The 17,217-nt window shown below is 42.4% G+C and overlaps 1 protein-coding gene across 3 annotated transcripts in view; it reads left to right on the top strand.

The window, feature by feature from the left end:
• The window catches only part of LOC140730760 (endoplasmic reticulum membrane-associated RNA degradation protein-like), a 52,483-nt gene extending 38,094 nt beyond the window's left edge, over positions 1-14,389 (top strand). For all 3 annotated transcript variants that reach the window (XM_073051617.1, XM_073051616.1, XM_073051615.1), the window contains 5 exons: positions 368-447; positions 5,837-5,971; positions 8,369-8,587; positions 10,498-10,611; positions 12,296-14,389. In XM_073051617.1, coding sequence (XP_072907718.1) covers positions 368-447; positions 5,837-5,971; positions 8,369-8,587; positions 10,498-10,611; positions 12,296-12,473 — 726 coding nt within the window. In that variant the 3' untranslated portion in view covers positions 12,474-14,389. The remainder of the gene's footprint in view (positions 1-367; positions 448-5,836; positions 5,972-8,368; positions 8,588-10,497; positions 10,612-12,295) is intronic.
• The last annotated feature ends 2,828 nt before the right edge of the window (positions 14,390-17,217 follow it).

The raw sequence follows: 17,217 nt of genomic DNA, 5'->3' as shown, positions 1-17,217 counted from the left end.
TATTGTGAGGTTGTTTCCTCTGGTTCTAGACTCCCCCACTATAGGAAACGTTCTCTCCACGTTCACTCTATCTAGGATAATCCAAATTTTGCTCCAAAATTCCATTAATTTTCTAAGTTATATCAATGTCTGCCTTGTACTGTCTCAGTTTGTTTACAAGGCCACATAAACTGTGATGTGGGGGTACTGAGTGAAATGCCTCGGCAGGAAGTTCTTGTTTTTCATTGCAGTCCCGAGTTATTAAAGGCAGCAACTCACATAGTTTGTGTGATGTCAGATGGAGCTGGCTCATTATTGAATGAATTGGCTGGATGCCTGTTGTTGGGGCATTGCTTTGTGTTGATTCTTCAGCTGTTTCCTCTTCCAGCTTCGACACTGCGTCGGATGCCTACAGAAATGGAATGAGATTCCCAGACCCTCAGTAGAGCAAGCTTCGGAAGGACCAGGGTAGGAAAATAAGTAGAATAATTTCAAATTTATTATCAAAGTACCTATACTGTACGTCACCATATACAACTGAGATTTATTTTCTTGAGGGCATTCACAGTAAATAGAAAAAAAAAAAAAATGGAAAACTGCACATCCAAGTAACATGGGACAAGCTAACAATGTGCAAAAGATAGTAAATCGTGCAAATGAAACATAAAAAAAGCAAAATAATAATCAAAATTCTAAATGTTCAAAGTAAATTTTATTATCAAAATACATATATGCCACCGTATACAACCCTGTAATTTATTTTCCTGCGGGCATACTCTGCAAATCCATAGAATATTAGCTATAAGAGGATCAATAAAAGTCGAACCAGAGTGCAGAAGACAACAAATCATGCAAATGCAAATATAAATAAATAGCAAAAAATAATGAGATCAAGAGTCCTTAAAGTGAAATCATTGGTTGTGGAACCATCTCAATGGATGGGCGGGTGATAATTAATAATACTGAGAACATGAGTTGTAGAGTCCTTGGAAGTGGGTCCGTAGGTTGTGGCTTTCAGTGATGGGGTGTGTGAAGTTATCCATGCTGGTTCAGGGATAAGAACTGTACCTGAACCCAGCAGTATGGGAAATTAAAGCTTAGTAACGTCACGTTGCTGCTGAAAGGTTGTAACCAGGCTGGGAAGCGCCTGGTGTAGCTGAATTGTGGCGACAGGGGAAGTAACACGTTTGATTTTTGGCCTACGCTGGGCTTGCTGATATTCACACTCTCGTAGTTTCATTGCTTTCCATAAGATCATCAGATGTAGGAGCAGTACTAGGCCCATCATAGCTGATTTATTATCCCTCTAAACCCCACTCAACTGCCTTCTCCCCATAACCTTTGATGCCCTTACTTTCGGGGGTAGAGCGAGGGGGGGAGAGCTACTGTCCAGCTAACCTCTGAGGAGGAGGGTGTGGGATAGTAGATATTGGGCAACATAATTTATTTTGTTGTGACAAAATAAATTTGGCACACAGAGGATGGACTCTTCATTCTTTACTCACCAGATAGCTCTATTGAATGGTTCTTACCAGCTAATTTCACCTAGACCGCTGTTGACCTCGCCTTTCCTGACCTAACATAACTAGTGTCTAATAAGACCATAAGAGACAGGAGCAGAATTAGGCCATTTGGTCCATCGAGTCTGTTCCACCATTCAATCATGGCTGATCCTTTTTTCCCCTCCTCAGCCCCACTCCCCAGCCTTCTCCCTGTAACTTTTGCTGCTGTGTCCAATCAAGAACCCATCAAACTCTGCCTTAAATACCACCCAATGACCTGGCTTCCACAGCTGCCTATGGTAACAGATTCCACAAATTCACCACCCCCGGCTAAAGAAATTTCTCCGCATCTCTGTTTTAAATGGACACCCCTCTATCCTGAGGCTGTGTCCTCTTGTCCTAGACTCTCCCACAAAGGAAAACATCCTTTCCATATCTACTCTGTCTAGGCCTTTCAGCATTCAAAAGGTTCCAATGAGATCCCCCCTCATTCTTCTAAATTTCAGTGAGTACAGACCCAGAGCTATCAAACATTCCTCGTATGATATCCCTTTCATTCCTGGAATCATCCTTGTGAACCTTCTCTGAATCATCTCCAATGCCAGCACATGTTTTCTAAGATGAGGAGCCCAAAACTGTTCACAATAGTCAAGGTGAGGCCTCACCAGTGCCTCAGCATCACATCCCTGCTCTTGTATTCTAGACCTCTTGCATGCTAACATTGCATTTGCCTTCCTTACCACTGACTCTACCTGCGAGTTATCCTTTAGACTGTTCTGCAGAAGGACTCCCAAGTCCCTTTGCATCTCAGATTTTTGGATTTTCTCCCTGTTTAGAAGATAGTCTGCACTACTTTTTTCTACTACCAAAGTGCATGACCATGCATTATCCAACATTGAATTTCATTTGTCGCTTTCTTGCCCTTCTCCTAATCTGTCTTAAGTCCTTCTACCTGTTTCCTCAACACTACCTGCCCCTCCACCAATCTTTGTATCATCAACAAACTTGGCAACAAAGCCATCTATTCCATCATCTAAATCAGTGATATACTGCATCAGACTTTCTCCCTATCAGATTTCAAGTTGAATTCAATCATATTATGATCACTGCCTTCTAAGGGCTCTTTTTTACCTTAAGCTCCCTAATCGCCTCTGGTTCATTACATGACACCCAATCCGGTGTGGCTGATTCCCTAGTAGGCTCAAAGACAAATTACTCTAAAAAGCCATCTTGTAGACATTCAACAAGCTCACTCTCTTGAGATCCATTTCTAAGCTGATTTCCAAATCGACCTGCATGTTGAAATCTTCCATGATTATCATAATTCTGCCCATTTGACTCACCATTTCTATTTCTTGTTGTAATCTGTGGTCCACATCCCAGCTACTGTTGGGAGGCCTGTATATAACTGTCGTCAGGGTCCTTTTACCCTTGCAATTTCTTCACTCAGCCCACAAGGATTCAACATCTTCCAATCCTATGTCTCATCTTTTCACTGATTTGATGCCATTGTTTACCAGTAGAGTCACACCACTCCCTATATTGACTTTGCTGTCCCTCTGTTACAACATGTAACCTTGAACATTCAGTTCCCAACTACAACCATGATTCAGTGATGGTCACAACATCGTACTTGGCATTCTATAATAGTTCAACAAGATCATCCACCTTATTTCTTATACTCCATGCATTGAGATATAACACTTTGAGTACCGTATTGGCTGCCCTTTTTGATCCTGCATCCCTAATGCACTGATACTCACCCTGCTGGCTGCAATTATATCCTGTGATCTCCCTGCCCTGCCTGACGGTCTGACTGCATGCTATATTTACTTTTGAACAGGTCATACCTCCCCCAGAAGAGATCCCAATGATCCAAGAACCTGAAACCCTGTCCCCTGCACCAGCTTCTCAGCCACACATTTATTTGCCACATCATCCTGTTTCTGCCCTCACTAGCACATGGCATGGGCTGCAATCCAGAAATTACTACCCGGGAGGTCCTGTTTCTCAGCTTTCTACCTAGCTCTCTAAATACGCTCTTCAGGACCTCTTTGCTTTTCCTTCCTATGTCATTGGTACCAATATGTCCTGAGACATCTGGCTGCTCCCCCTCCCTCTCCAAAGTGTCGTGGGCGCGATTAAAGACATCCCAGACCCTGGCATCTAGGAGGCAACATACCATCTGGGTGTCCTGTTCACGTCCACAGAATCTCCTGTCTGTTCCCCTCACTATTGAGTTCCCTGTCACTACCGCTTCCCTCTTTTCCCTCTTTCCCTTCTGCACCACTGATCTATGCGTAGTGCCAGGAAGCAGTCTCCATGGCATTCCCCTGCGAGGTCATCCCCACAACAGTAATGATCACTTCTGGAACATTGAAATCTGGATCAGGCTCACAAGAATGATCCTGGGAATAAAAGGGTTAAGTGTTTGACGTTTCTGGGCCTGTATGCACTTTTATTCAGAAGAATGAAAAGAGATCTCATTGAAACCTATCCAATACTGAAAGGCTTAGATAAGAGTGGACGTGGAGAGGATGTTTCGGAAAGTGGAGGGAGTCTATGACCAGACAGCACAGCCTCAGAACTGAAGGACGTCTGTTTAGAACAGAGATGAGGGTGGTGCATTTGTGGAACTCGTTGTCACAGCCAGCTGAGAAGGCCAAATCATTTGGTGTATTTGAAGCCGAAGTGATGGGTTCTTGATTTCAAGGGTTACAGAGAGAAGGCAGGAGAATAGGGTTGAGAGGGATAATAAATCAGCCAAGATGGATTGGCTGAATGGCCTAATTCTGCTCCTGTGTTTTGTGGGCTGAATCGGGCTTCAATGAGGATCCCACCACAGCTAAATGGACTGCTGATTGAGTAAGCTTGCATATTAGCAAGCTGGCCAAAGTTTGTTATTGCCGGGGTTGGGATGCGTGCAGTAAGCGTCTGCAAACCCAGGTTCACCAGATTTGATCCACGGAATGGTAGGTTGTCATTGCAGGAGATGCAAGGTTGAGCAGGCCTTTACCTCCTTTGCAAAGTGCAGAGATGATGTTCACCCCAGGTGTCACTGTCTCAAATAAGGGATAAGGGCTCAGCATTTTGTTACAAAGATGATGCTTACTTGCTCATCCAGGGTGTGGTGAATCTTTTGTACACAGCACCAAGTGGTCTGTGGGAAGTTCAGTCATAGGCAACATAGACCATTCAGCTCATTAAGTCTGTCCCAGCATTTGTTAATGGCTGGTTTACTATCCCTCTCAACCCTCTTCTCCCCATAATCTTTGACACCCTTACTAATCAAGACCTACCAATCTCTGCTTTAAATATACCCAAAGATTTGGCTTCCAGAGCCATCTGTGGCAATGAATTCCACAGATTCACCATCCTCTGGCTAAAGAAATTGCTCCTCATTTCTGTTCTAGATGGACATCCCTCTATTCTGAGGCTGTGCCCTCTGGTGGTTTATCCTCCCACTATTGGAACTATCCTCTCTACGTCCATTCTATCCAGGCCTTTCAGTGTTCCTGATGAAGGGTCTCAGCACGAAACATCGACTGTTTACTCTTTTCCGTAGATGCTGCCTGGGCTGCTGAGTTCCTCCGGCGTTTTGTGGGTTTTGCTTTCAATATTCAGCACGTTTCACTGAGATTTCTCCTCATTCTACTAAATTCCAGCAAGTACAGTAAACTCCATCAAACGTGCCTTAGATTTTTGTCTATTCATCTGGGATTTGTGCAGGAAAGTGGTGCTGAGGCTGGAAATTAACTATCATCTAACTCTGGTAGAGCAAGTGCAAGGGGCCGAATAGGTAATCTTTTCTCACGTTATACAATACTGTATCCTTTGGAGAGGAAAGTAAAGCAGAGTTGGAGAACAGACACTCTATGCTTGGACAGAAATGTAGGTAGTTCCGGAGAGATGTGGGCCACACATAGGCAAGTGGTACCAGCGCAGTAAGGCACCTTGGTCAGCCTAGATGAGATGGGATTAATTCCATGCTGCACAACTTCATAATAAGCATTGTTATCAGAGGAAATAAGTATTACTTTAATGTAAAAGTAGAATATGAAAGGTAATGCACAGAAAATGCTGGAGGCGCTCAGCAGGTCAGGCAGCATCTATGGAGAAGAATAAATAGCCAATGTTTTGGGCTGAGTCTGTTCATCAGAATCTTTATTCCTCTTCATTGATGTTGCCTGACCTGTATATTTACTCCTGCGTTTTGTCTGTGTTACTCTGGATTTCCAGCATCTATAAACTTTTGTGTGTGTAGTATACGCAAAGTGAATTGGTGGTAAAATTAAGGAGAAAGCTTACTGATTATAATGTTGATGTACCTTTCTTCCACCCCACATTACTAACAGGTCTGAGTACTCAAGCCCAAGAACTCAAGCTATTTCTGCCTGCCTTGTGAAGGAACTTGTTCCCTACTTAATAAAGCGGCTACAGCCAGTCTATAGTGAAGAACTGAATATGTCACAATATTTGTTAGCTGAGGAGTAAGTATCCTGGGATTTGTTGGCAGTTTCACTGTTATAAGACCGTAAGACGGGTACAGAGTTAGGCCATTTGACCCACTGAGTCTGCTCTGCCATTCTATCATGGCTAGTTATTATCCCTCTCAACCCCATTCTACTGCCTTCTCCCTTTGATATCCTTACTACTTAAGAACCTATCAAGCTCCACCCACTAACTTGGCCTCCACAGCCATCTGTAAAGGGGGTGAGTAATTATGCCATCAATTATTTTGTGTTTTAATAGTTGTCATAAATTTAGATCAATTTGTAGAAATTTGCTTTCACTTTGACACAAACGTGTCTTTTCTGTTGACCAGAGTCAAAAAAGCCAAATTCAATCAACTGTGATTCAATGTTGTAAAACAATAAAACATGAAAAATCCCAACCCGGGGTGTTGTGTGTGTGCTTGTGTGTGTGGGGATCATTCGGCTGCGTGAACTTGCTCTGTGGTTTTTCAATTCTGAATCTTGCACGTTCCCATTTCCTACACCAGGTTGGCTTCAACGGTCTAAGTAACTGACTTAGTTTGCAAACTCTCTGCAGCTTATTTCAATCCTGTGCAGTAACCCTGCCTCCCCCATACCAGATGATGATGCAGCCAGTTAGAATGCTCTCCACAGTGCAGCTGTAGAAATTTTCAAGTGTCTTTGGTGACATACCAAATCTCTTCAAACTCCTAATGAAATATCAGCAGTCATTCCTTCTTTGCAGCTGCATCGAAGTGTTGGGTCCAGGATAAATCCTAGGAGATCTTGACTCCCAGGAACTTGAAATTGTTCACCCTGTCCACTTCTGATTCTGAGTGGGACATTAAGGAAATTGAGCAGGTGGCTTTATGAGAGGGAAATAGAGTTTGCTAAATTTGCTAAAAGTAATGGATAAGAAGGATGTCCAGAAGGCATTCAGTAAGATGCCACAAGGTTATTGCACAAGATAAAAGTGCATGGATTAGTTAAAAAGTTAAAGTCTGTTCCAGACCTTACAGACTCATCAGGCCGGTGCTTATGCCGGTTTCCGTGGCGTGAAGCGACTGAGAGTATAAGACTTCCCCCCTGCCCCCCCGGATAGGACGCCAATCTATCGTGAAATTAACCCCCAGCATTTTGCCAGTACCCATTTTCAGCTGGGTGGACTGGAGCAATGTGTGATTAAGTGCCTTGCTCAAGGATACAACATGTTGCCTTGGCTGGGGCTCGAACTCACGACCTTCAGATCACTAGTCCAACACTTTAACCACTTGGCCATGTGCCACACAATGCATGGATTGGTAGTAATATAAATATTGATAGAGAAATGGCTGACAGAAAAACAGAAAACAACGTCAGGGTAAATGAGTTGTTTTTCCATTGATGGTCTGGGGCCTCAATTGTTTAGAATCTGTATTAATGACTTGGAGGAAGAGACCACATGTACTGTCACCAGGTTGGTTTATGATTTAAAAAAATATAAATGTGGTTAGCAATTGATGAGCACAGAGAAAGATCTGAAATAAAAGCAAATCTGCTAGAAAGCCCCCAGCTGGTCAACAACAGTGTGTGGAAAGAGAAACAGAGTTCAATTCTGTCAAAACTTAAAAGGATATTATCACATAAGTGAGCAAAAAGTTGGCAGTGCGTGTTGTGGAGTAAGTGTGACACTATTCACTTTTGAAAGGAAGAATAAAACTATAAATTACTATTTAAATGGAGTAAGACTGAAATATTGCACCACAGAAGGATCTGAGGTTCTTCAAACATAAAACTCAAAGGGCGTTATGGGCTTTTGGGATGGCAAAATAGGACAACCTTCTGCTTCTGTTTATGTTCTTAATAGATCACTCAGCTGTGTGAACTTGTTCCGCGGTTCTCGAAATCACAGCGGATTTGTATCTGAACTCTATTTAATCCCATTCATTCCATATCCATTTAATACTTGGATTAAATTGAAAGAGAACTGCTTTGAGTTTTCATTTCACTGAATCCCAGGCTTGTGTTTGAAATTCTTCATGGTCTTGCCTGTAACCCCTCCAACTCTACCACACTCAGATCTGAACGTCTCCAATTCTGAATCTTACACATTCCCATTCCCTACTCCAGGTTTGCTAAACATATCTTAGCTCCAGAATTCCCACTCTGAAACACTCTGCTTCTCTTTTTCCTCCTCATAAGGCACTTACTTTTTTTTTTAAACAAAAACAGCTACTTCCATTGGCCAAATATTGGTCAGCAGCACTGACACCATCTTACCCATTCTATGTGAAACCTTGTTCAATAATCCTTGGGATGCTGTGCTACAGTGTTAATGATACAATGCAAATGAGAGTTCCTTATGTTATATCCTTCCGAAGCTCTTTGTGTTTAGTGCATTGTCTTTACTGAGAATGGTTCTTCCTACTACAGGCAACTTCACCTGGTAACTAAACTGCTGGGCAGCTCCATACGCACTTTGTACTGTCCTCGGACTGTTTTGGAAGTGGTTGCCCTGCTGCGGAAAGTGGTCTCACAGTGCCTGACCGTTTCAGAGCAGGTGACAAGTGGTGCTGTGACTCGCCAGCAACTGTGGTTGAGCAAATCTCTGCGCTCGCGCCAGAGGCACAATTATCTCCGTATGTTGGGCAGGTGAGGGTTTCCTGTAAAATGCTTTATGTGCAAGCTGTGTGGGCATAAGGGATTAGTTCAGATACTGATTTATTTGGTTTAGCAGAACTTTGTGGGCTGAAGGGCCTGTTCCTGTGCTGTAGTGTTCGATGTTGCAAACTGTTGCAATTATCTAGCTGAGAAATTCAGAAGTCCCTTTCAGGGAAATGGAACCCCCTGGGCTCTTGTGTGTATTGGTATTTCATAAATAGTCCAGCATCTGAATGAATTTCTGACAAAGCTCCCATCTTGTTCGTTTCCCCCGTTTCACAGAATGATTTGTTGTAGTTGAACATTGTGATTTCTGCACCAGCAAAGCAAGTTCTGACTGCTATGACTTTTCTATTGAGATCACAACAGTCACAAATCACTCCCTAACTCTGCATATAAGGCTCTCCTTCTTGCCTCTGCAAAACGTGTGGTCATAATCTCCACTCAAACGCCATCTGTCAACAGCATAGAAACTAAGCTTTTTTTGTCTTTTTTTTCTATGATCAATATGCTGATGCTCTCCAGTAACTTATCACTTTGATTTTGCAAAAGCCTCAAGACCATGCCTCCAAGAAGACCACAACCTTGTCGTGGTTTGGAGGCTTGTGTGCCTCAATGACCCGGAGAGCTGTGTTGGCTAGAGTCAGGGCCTTATGCTTTGGCTCTTGGTAGGGTCACCCACGCCACACAGGTCAAAGGGTAGACGCCAGGTGAAGAGTGGTCCACCAGTCCTCCAGGTTCGGGGGTTCAGCTCAGGGCTAACGACCCTGACTGGTAAAACAAAATTGTTATGGAAACAGCATGTCTGAGTGTGAAGCTGTTCCTGAGTCTACACCTGGTACTTGCATGGCTGACTGTAGTGAAAACTGAGCTACTGACACGATGAAGGAAGTCCTGAACACTGCCAGAGATGGAGGACCTGCATTGCTGACCTAAACACCAGACCATGGTTTAACTTCATCACCAAACTGATGTGTTGCATCTTAATCAAATGATAAGTGTAAAGCCTTATAATGTAATTGTTCTGGAAATTTAAACAACTCAGATGTGCACACACAATTTACACACATCTGCTGACAACTTTCCACATTTGTTTCTTACTCCATAAAATTGAGATTACTCAGGGCACAAATTAGGACTTAGCCATGAAACCACAGTGGATGTTTATTTCTAGATAACCTGAATGTGCTGGTACTTCTAACTGAACAACTTTGAATAAAAAGAATGGATTATGTATTTCTTTAAAGTCCTCTTTTTTTAAAATATATTCTCTCATGAGATGTTTGTTTTGTTGGTATAACCAGCATTTTAGACATATCCCTTTTTCCCTGAAGTGTGGTAGAAGAAATTATCTTTGAAATACTGCAGACATAAGATATAGGAGCAGAATTAGGCCATTTGGCCCATTGAGTCTTCCCTGTCATTCCATCAATGCTGATTTCTCATCTCTCTCTCAACCCCATTCTCCTGCCTTCTCCCTGTAACCTTTGATTCACTTACTAATCAAGAACCTATCAACCTCCACTTTAATCATACCCAATGTGGCATTGAATTCCACAGATTCACCACCCTCTGGCTAAAGAAATTCCTTAGAGATTCCTAAAGGGATGTCCTATTCCGAGGTTGTACCCTCTGGTCCTAGTGTACCCCATTATAGGAAACACCCTCTCCATATCCACTCTTATCTATTCAATAGATTTCAATGAGATTTACCCCTCATTCTAAACTCCATCAAATGCTCCTCATACAAGTGCTCTCATATTCATGTCCTCCAAGATATTGACCTAGCAACTCTGAAGATGCAGTAAAATTTGCAAGTCAGTTTGGTGTGAATGTAATGAATGCATGTGCTAAGTTATTGGTTGTGTTCAGTGAGAATTAATTACTGTTTTATTTTACAGTGTTCAGTATTTGCACTCCATCTTCAGCTTAATCACTCTACTAGTAACTGTGGAACTGCTCAACACAAGGACAATAAGTGAAATGGATTCTTCTGAATGCCGCATTTACTTGAAGTAAGTGCATTAGTCTATGTTCTTCACTACCCTTCATAAAAGAAGTTGTGTATTTGTACTCCTAATATTTTAATGACTTATATTGGAATGCAAACTGATGACTAGATGTTGATACTCCCCTCTTCCTGCCCCCTTCCCACTCTCAGTCTACAATCGAAACCCCCCTCCCACACACACAAACAGAATCAGGTTTATCATCACTCACGTGTCACAATTTTTTTTGGCGGCAGCAATACAGTGCAATACATAAAATTACTATTGTGCTATGCAAAAGTCTTAGACACTATATATACACATACACCTATGACTTTTGCATAGTACTGTATAATGTGCTTTCTCCTTGAACTTGCTCAAGTGAAGCAAATTCCATCATAGTGTATTTATAGCACAGAAGGACAGCTAGCTTTTCTTGCCAACCCCACTTTGGAAGAGCAGTCACGTTAGTCTTGCTCTCCTTATAGTCCTAGAAATGTCTTAAGTACAACCAAGTGATGACGAAGGAAAAATGGACGTCTGTATGCAAGGGGCGTCATTTGGAGGGAAAATAGTGAACTGGTTTTCCGAATCTAGTTGGGAGGAAGAAGTCAATTTCCCCCTTTTTACTGATATGCCATTCTCTTGCTCCCTGTGATGGGGGCGGAAAGGTGAGGAAAGACAATCCATTATCTCTATACGCTTTTAAAATGTTTAATTTTGGTCTCTGTGAGACATAAACTTCAGGTAGAGTGAGGAGACTTTCCTAGCAGGAGAATTTTATATGTAGCAAGATCATGAAGAACTTGCTATTTGTGTCATTAACTGGATCAAAACTCTCCTTTACCTATCTGTCATTACAAGAGGACCAGTATTAGTTGTTATATTTAAGACTATAAGATATCGGAGCAGAACTAGGCCCATTGAGTCAGCTCTGCCATTTCATAGTGGTTGATCCAATTTTTCTCTCAGCCCCAGTCTCCTGCCTCCCCCCCACCCCCATCCCATATCCCTTCAAGCCCTGACCAATCAAGAATCTATCAACCATTGCCTTAAATGCACATAAAGAGTTGGGCTCCACAGTAACTGTGGCAAAGAATTCTACAGATTCACCACCCTCTGGCTAAAGAAATTCCCCTCATCTCCGTTCTAAAAGGATGCCCCTCTATTCTGAGGCTGTGTCCTCAGTATTTTCTATTGCTTGGACCCTGAGCTTTAAACTTCCCTAGGTAAACTCCCTGCCTCCTGCTCCTTTTGAATAGTTGTGTGAAGTACTAAGGGATACTTTATTATATGAAGGACCAATGGACACTTAAATAATGGTCTGGAATATCCTGAACTCTCCCACAACTACTGAGCAGGCAGAGTGACAGGGAGATACAGCCCTTCAGGTCCAAACTGGCACCCTCTTTTTCCATGAACCATACCCCAGACTGTTTAACCTCCCTGCAGATTCTGCTGTGCAGTGTCTAATCAAACTACTAGCTTAATGTTTCTGGGATGGAGGTATCCGGAGCACCTGGAGGAAACCTTTGTGTCACAGGGAGAAGGTGCAGACTCAACCTCACACCGCTGCAGGTCGCAACTGAACCCAATCCTGGTTGCTGGAGCTGGGAGACTTTGGCTGCACTGTATCATCTCTACAACTCTATATATAATTTGACAGAACAAATCATTTTTTTTGTAGTAAATCCTGCTCTTGCACTTGCAGATTCTTGAAGTCTTTGTTGCAGTACACAGAAAATATGGTGACGTACACAAGCCCAGGGAAAAATAAATGGGAGGAAACCTGGGACCTGACTGAAAAGATGCAACAGAAAGTTAAAGAATTTTATAACAGATGGAATGATATCTGTGCAATGAGTGTGGCTGGGAATACTTGGTCTTAACCCAACATATTTATGTACTTCTAAAAATACCATGAAGAATTTCAAACAAGCCTGTGATTCTGCTGAAGGAATGGACCTTAGCTATGTCTGTGGATGTAGGTTTACTTGTGTGAAACTAGAGCAAGAATTAATGAGATATTTTGTTATGGAGGCCAATGCAGTAATACTCAGTCCTCCCCACATGGACATACTGAGCATGATCCTCTTCCCTACTAGTCCTGGTATGAGAAGAGTTTGTTCAACAGGGACGTTCTCTCTTCTCCTCTTTCCCAATGGATAGACAATAGAAGATCCAGTTGCCTCAGAACTCAAACCACCAGGCTCAAAGATGGCTTCTGGTGTTAAAAGATGATTGAATAGTTCCCTATAATCTACCTCATTATGATCCTGCACCTGTTGACTTAACTGATTGAACTTTCTTTGTACCTGCTGCACTTTATTCTGCATTGTTATTGTTTTACCTTATTCTAGTTAAATGCACTGTGTAATTGATCTGTACAAACAGTATACAAGACAAGCTTTTCACTGTATCTCAGTACATTTGACAATAATGAACCAATTCCAATTATGGATCAGATCTAGCCAACTTGCATTTGGTGCTGATGGATGTTACCCTACACAATCGACTATTGAAAGGAGCACAAAAATCCATTCTCAATAGTTGCATGCTTTATCCCCTAAAATAAAGTTCTTTTTGCCAAGGAGAGTTCCACAGAAGGTACAGCATTCCAGCTTACTTGCAGTGGTTAATGGTCACTTGTAATAAAGAGGCCATCACATCACACACACATGCCTCTCCCACCTGGGATCAACAGGCAGGAATTTCCAGGGCATTGAATCTTGAGTCTATCCCACTCAGCAAGAGGGATGGATTGTTACTGGAACTGCCTCGCTGATGTGGCTTGGATAACCTGAGAGGTTGTGGAGACCTTGGAACCTATTTGTATCTTAAAGAAAAAGAAGTTAATTTCGGGGAAATGGGATAGGTAAAAATTACAAGTTGAATTAATCTTTCTTTTTTGAAAATAAATTGGTGAAAAATTATAATATTGTTTGGTAGAACATGAGTATGGTGGGTGTGTGGAACGCCCTGCCAGGCTGGTGGTAAAGGCAGATACATCGGGGACATTTAAGGTGCTCTTAGATATGCACGTGATGATAGAACAATGGAGAGCTATGTAGGAGGGAGTAGGACTCTTTAGTGTCTCAGAATGGTAACTGGTGGCATTGTAGATTCAATGAGTCCTGTTCAAGACAAAATTTGCACGTTCTGCAACCAGTGATGAACCCTTACTGTTACTGTCTGTTATATGCATTAATGATTTAGAGTTGTGATTAGTAGGTTTGCAGATGACAAAAAAAATTCACATAATCGGGTCATGGAATAATATTGATAAGGGACAAATGAAATTTAACCCCCAGAAGTGTGATGTGATGCATTTTGGGATGTCAAATAAGGCAAAGAAATGTACAATGAATGATAGGCCTTTGTAGTATTGAGGGACTGAAAGACCTTGGTGTATAAGAAGGTGGCAGCATAAGGAGATAGAGTGATAAAGAAGGCACTGTTTAGCTGGGGCATAAAATGTAAGAGGGTAGGGCAACTATGGTATACAGTACAGGTTGAGTACCCCTTATCTCAAATGCTTGGGGCTAGAAGTGTTTCACATTTTAGAAGGTACAATGAGATAGGTTGGGATCGCCATTGTTTCCGACTGAATTTAGGTGCTACCAGTTAAGCAGTCTTTGTCTTACACTTGTTCATCACACATAGATAATGATGCAGCCGTTTGCATGTTTTCATCAGCAACGATCTTAGCAATCTCATCAATTAATTTCTCTGATGCTTGGTGATCAGCAGACACTTTATCACCACAAATCTTTTAAAAAGTTAATGCATTTTCTTAAATAAACCTGCTGAGTATTCTAATTACCTTTAATTTTCAGTTTGTTTGATAGATCTTTGCTTGTTTGATGATCAGCTTATCATTAAGTGGCATGTTCACTCCAGGGCTGACAAACCTCCTCTTTCACTACATAATCGAGTTTCTCATTTTTCACTTTATGTAGTGTTTTCCTATTTTTCATTAACTTGTTCATTACAAATATGAGCTTACTTCTTAGAACTGCCTGTGGTGTATAGATACCCAGTGCCTTGTGGTATTTTCCATTTGTGATGCGCTCAACAATATTTTGGATTTTGGAATTTTGGATAAAGGGTGGCCACTTTATTAGGTACACCTGTACACCTGCTCATTAATACAAATATCTAATCAGCCACTCATGTGACAGCAACTCATTGCATAAAAGCATGCAGACATGGTCAAGAGGTTTAGTTATTGTTTAGACCAAACATCAGAATGGGAAAGAAATGTGATCTAAGTGACTTTGACTGTGGAATGATTGTTGGTGCCAGATGGGGCAGTTTGAGGATCTCAGAAACTGCTGATCTTCTGGGATTTTCAAGTACAGCAGTCTGTAGAGTTTATAGCGAATGGTGCTAAAAACAAAAATGCTCTGTGAGCAACAATACTTTGTTAATGAGAGAGGTCAGAGGAGAATGACCAGACTGGTTCAAGCTGACAGGAAGGTGACAGTAATTCAGATATGCACACGTAACAACAGGATGTGCATCTCTGAATTCTGAAAATGTTGAACCTTGAAGTGGGTGGGTTACAACAGCATAAGACACACTGGGTTCTACTGCTGTACCTAACAAAGTGGCCACTGAGCATATCTCTCTAGCAGTTTTATTTCAGATTTTCCTTTGGCAAAATTAAACAAAATATAAAGGGTCTCAGCCTGAAACATCGACTGTTCATTCCTCTCCATAGATGCTGCCCAACCTGCTGAGTTCCTCCAGCATTGTGTGTGTGTGTGTTAAATAAAATACGGCTTATTTATCTTCTATGGAGCTGAGGTGGGATCGGATAGAGTTGTACATAATTATGTGGAGCATAGATAAAGGTAAGCTGTACTGAACATTTTCCCTATGCCAGAGATGTCTATAACCAGAGGGCATAGGCTTAAGGTAAGGAGTGAGAGGTTTAGAGAAAAGAAATAGTTCCTTTGATCCGGAGGGTGACTAGAGATAAAAACGTATGACCATAGAGGGTGGTGGAAGCAGAGACTCCCAACATTCGACAAATGTTCAAAAAAGCGCTTGTATTGCCGAGACATAGAAGGGTACAGATTACGTGTTTGTAAATGGGGTTAGTATAGCCAGTCCTGGTCCAACCACAGATTCTGCAGCCAAGAAAGCTCACTAGTGCTCTTCTTCAACAGGCTAAACAGATTTGACATATCCCCATCGATCCATTAATGCACCATTCAAAACATCCTATCTGCATGCATCACACACAAAGTGCCTGGAGGCCAGGCAGGATCTACAGCTGACGACTGGGGTCAGTCTGGATGTATCACCACTTGGTATGGCAACTGCTCTGCACGTGATCACAACAAACTTGTTCCAAATGAATAAATGTTCCATTGTGCAAGAAAGGATCCCGGGATAATCCTGGAAACTTTAGACTGGCGAGTCCCACGTCAGTGGTAGGGAAGCCACTGGAGAGGATTCTTAGCAATAGGATTTGTGAACACCTGGAAAACGACGGCTAATTAAAGAGAGCCAGCTTTGCGCAGGAGATAAGGTGAGAGAGGGAAAAGGGAATGGGGAATGGTGAAGGATGCGGGGTGCATTACCAGAAGTTTCAGTAATCGATTTTCATGCCATCAAGTTGAAGGTTACCCAGACATAAGGTGGTGTTCCTCCAACCTGAGTGTGGCTTCATCATGACAGTAGAGGAGCCCATGGATTGACATGTCAGAATGGAAATGCAAAGTGGAATTAAAATGTGTGGCCACTGGGAGTTACTGTTTCTTCAGGCAAACAGTGGTCTCCCAATCTATGTCGGATTTCACCAATATACAGGAGGCCACACCGGGAGCACTGGACACAGTAAATGATACCAACGGACTCACACGTGAAGTGTCGCCTCACCTGGAAGGACTGTTTCAGGCCCTGAATGGTAGTGAGGGAGAGGGTGTGGGGCAGATGTCGCATTTGTTTCACTTGCAAGGATAAGTGCCGGGAGGGAGATCAGTGGGGAGGGACGAATGGACAAGGGAGTCGCATAGGGAGCAATCCCTGCGGAAAGCAGAAGGTTGGGGGAATGGATGACGTGCTTGATGGTTCCCTTCCACAACCACCACTCTCCTCCATCAAGCAGAACTTGTCCTCACTTAATAATTTCTCCTTTGGTTCCTCCCATGGGCACTCGCATGGGTCACAGCTATGCCTGCCTGTTGGCTACGTGAAACAATCTATGTTCCAAGCCTACACTGGTGTCTGTCGTCCACTTATCCTGCGCTACATCGACAACAGCATTGGTGCTGCTTCCTGCATCCATGCTGAACTCGTTGATTTCATTTACTTTGCCTCCAACTTCCACCTTCCCTCAAATTTACCTGGTCCATTTCCAACACCTCCCTCCCCTTTCTCGATCTCTCCATCTCTATCTCTGGAGACAGCACCGATGTCTATTATAAAACCCCTGATTCTCACAGCTACCTGGACTATACCTCTTCCCACCCTGTTACTTGTAAAAACACCATACCCTTTTCTTAATTCTTCCATCTCTACTGTATCTGCTCTCAGGATGAGGCTTTTCATTCCAGAATGTAGGAGATATCCTCCTTTTTCAAAGGAAGGGGCTTCCCTTCCTCCATAATCCACGATTACTGA

The sequence above is a fragment of the Hemitrygon akajei genome, chromosome 7 (genome assembly GCF_048418815.1).
Source record: "Hemitrygon akajei chromosome 7, sHemAka1.3, whole genome shotgun sequence".
NCBI classification, from domain to species: Eukaryota; Metazoa; Chordata; class Chondrichthyes; order Myliobatiformes; family Dasyatidae; genus Hemitrygon; species Hemitrygon akajei.
The sequence above is the reverse complement of the archived record's forward strand: the minus strand, read 5'-3'. Positions and strand labels throughout refer to the sequence as shown.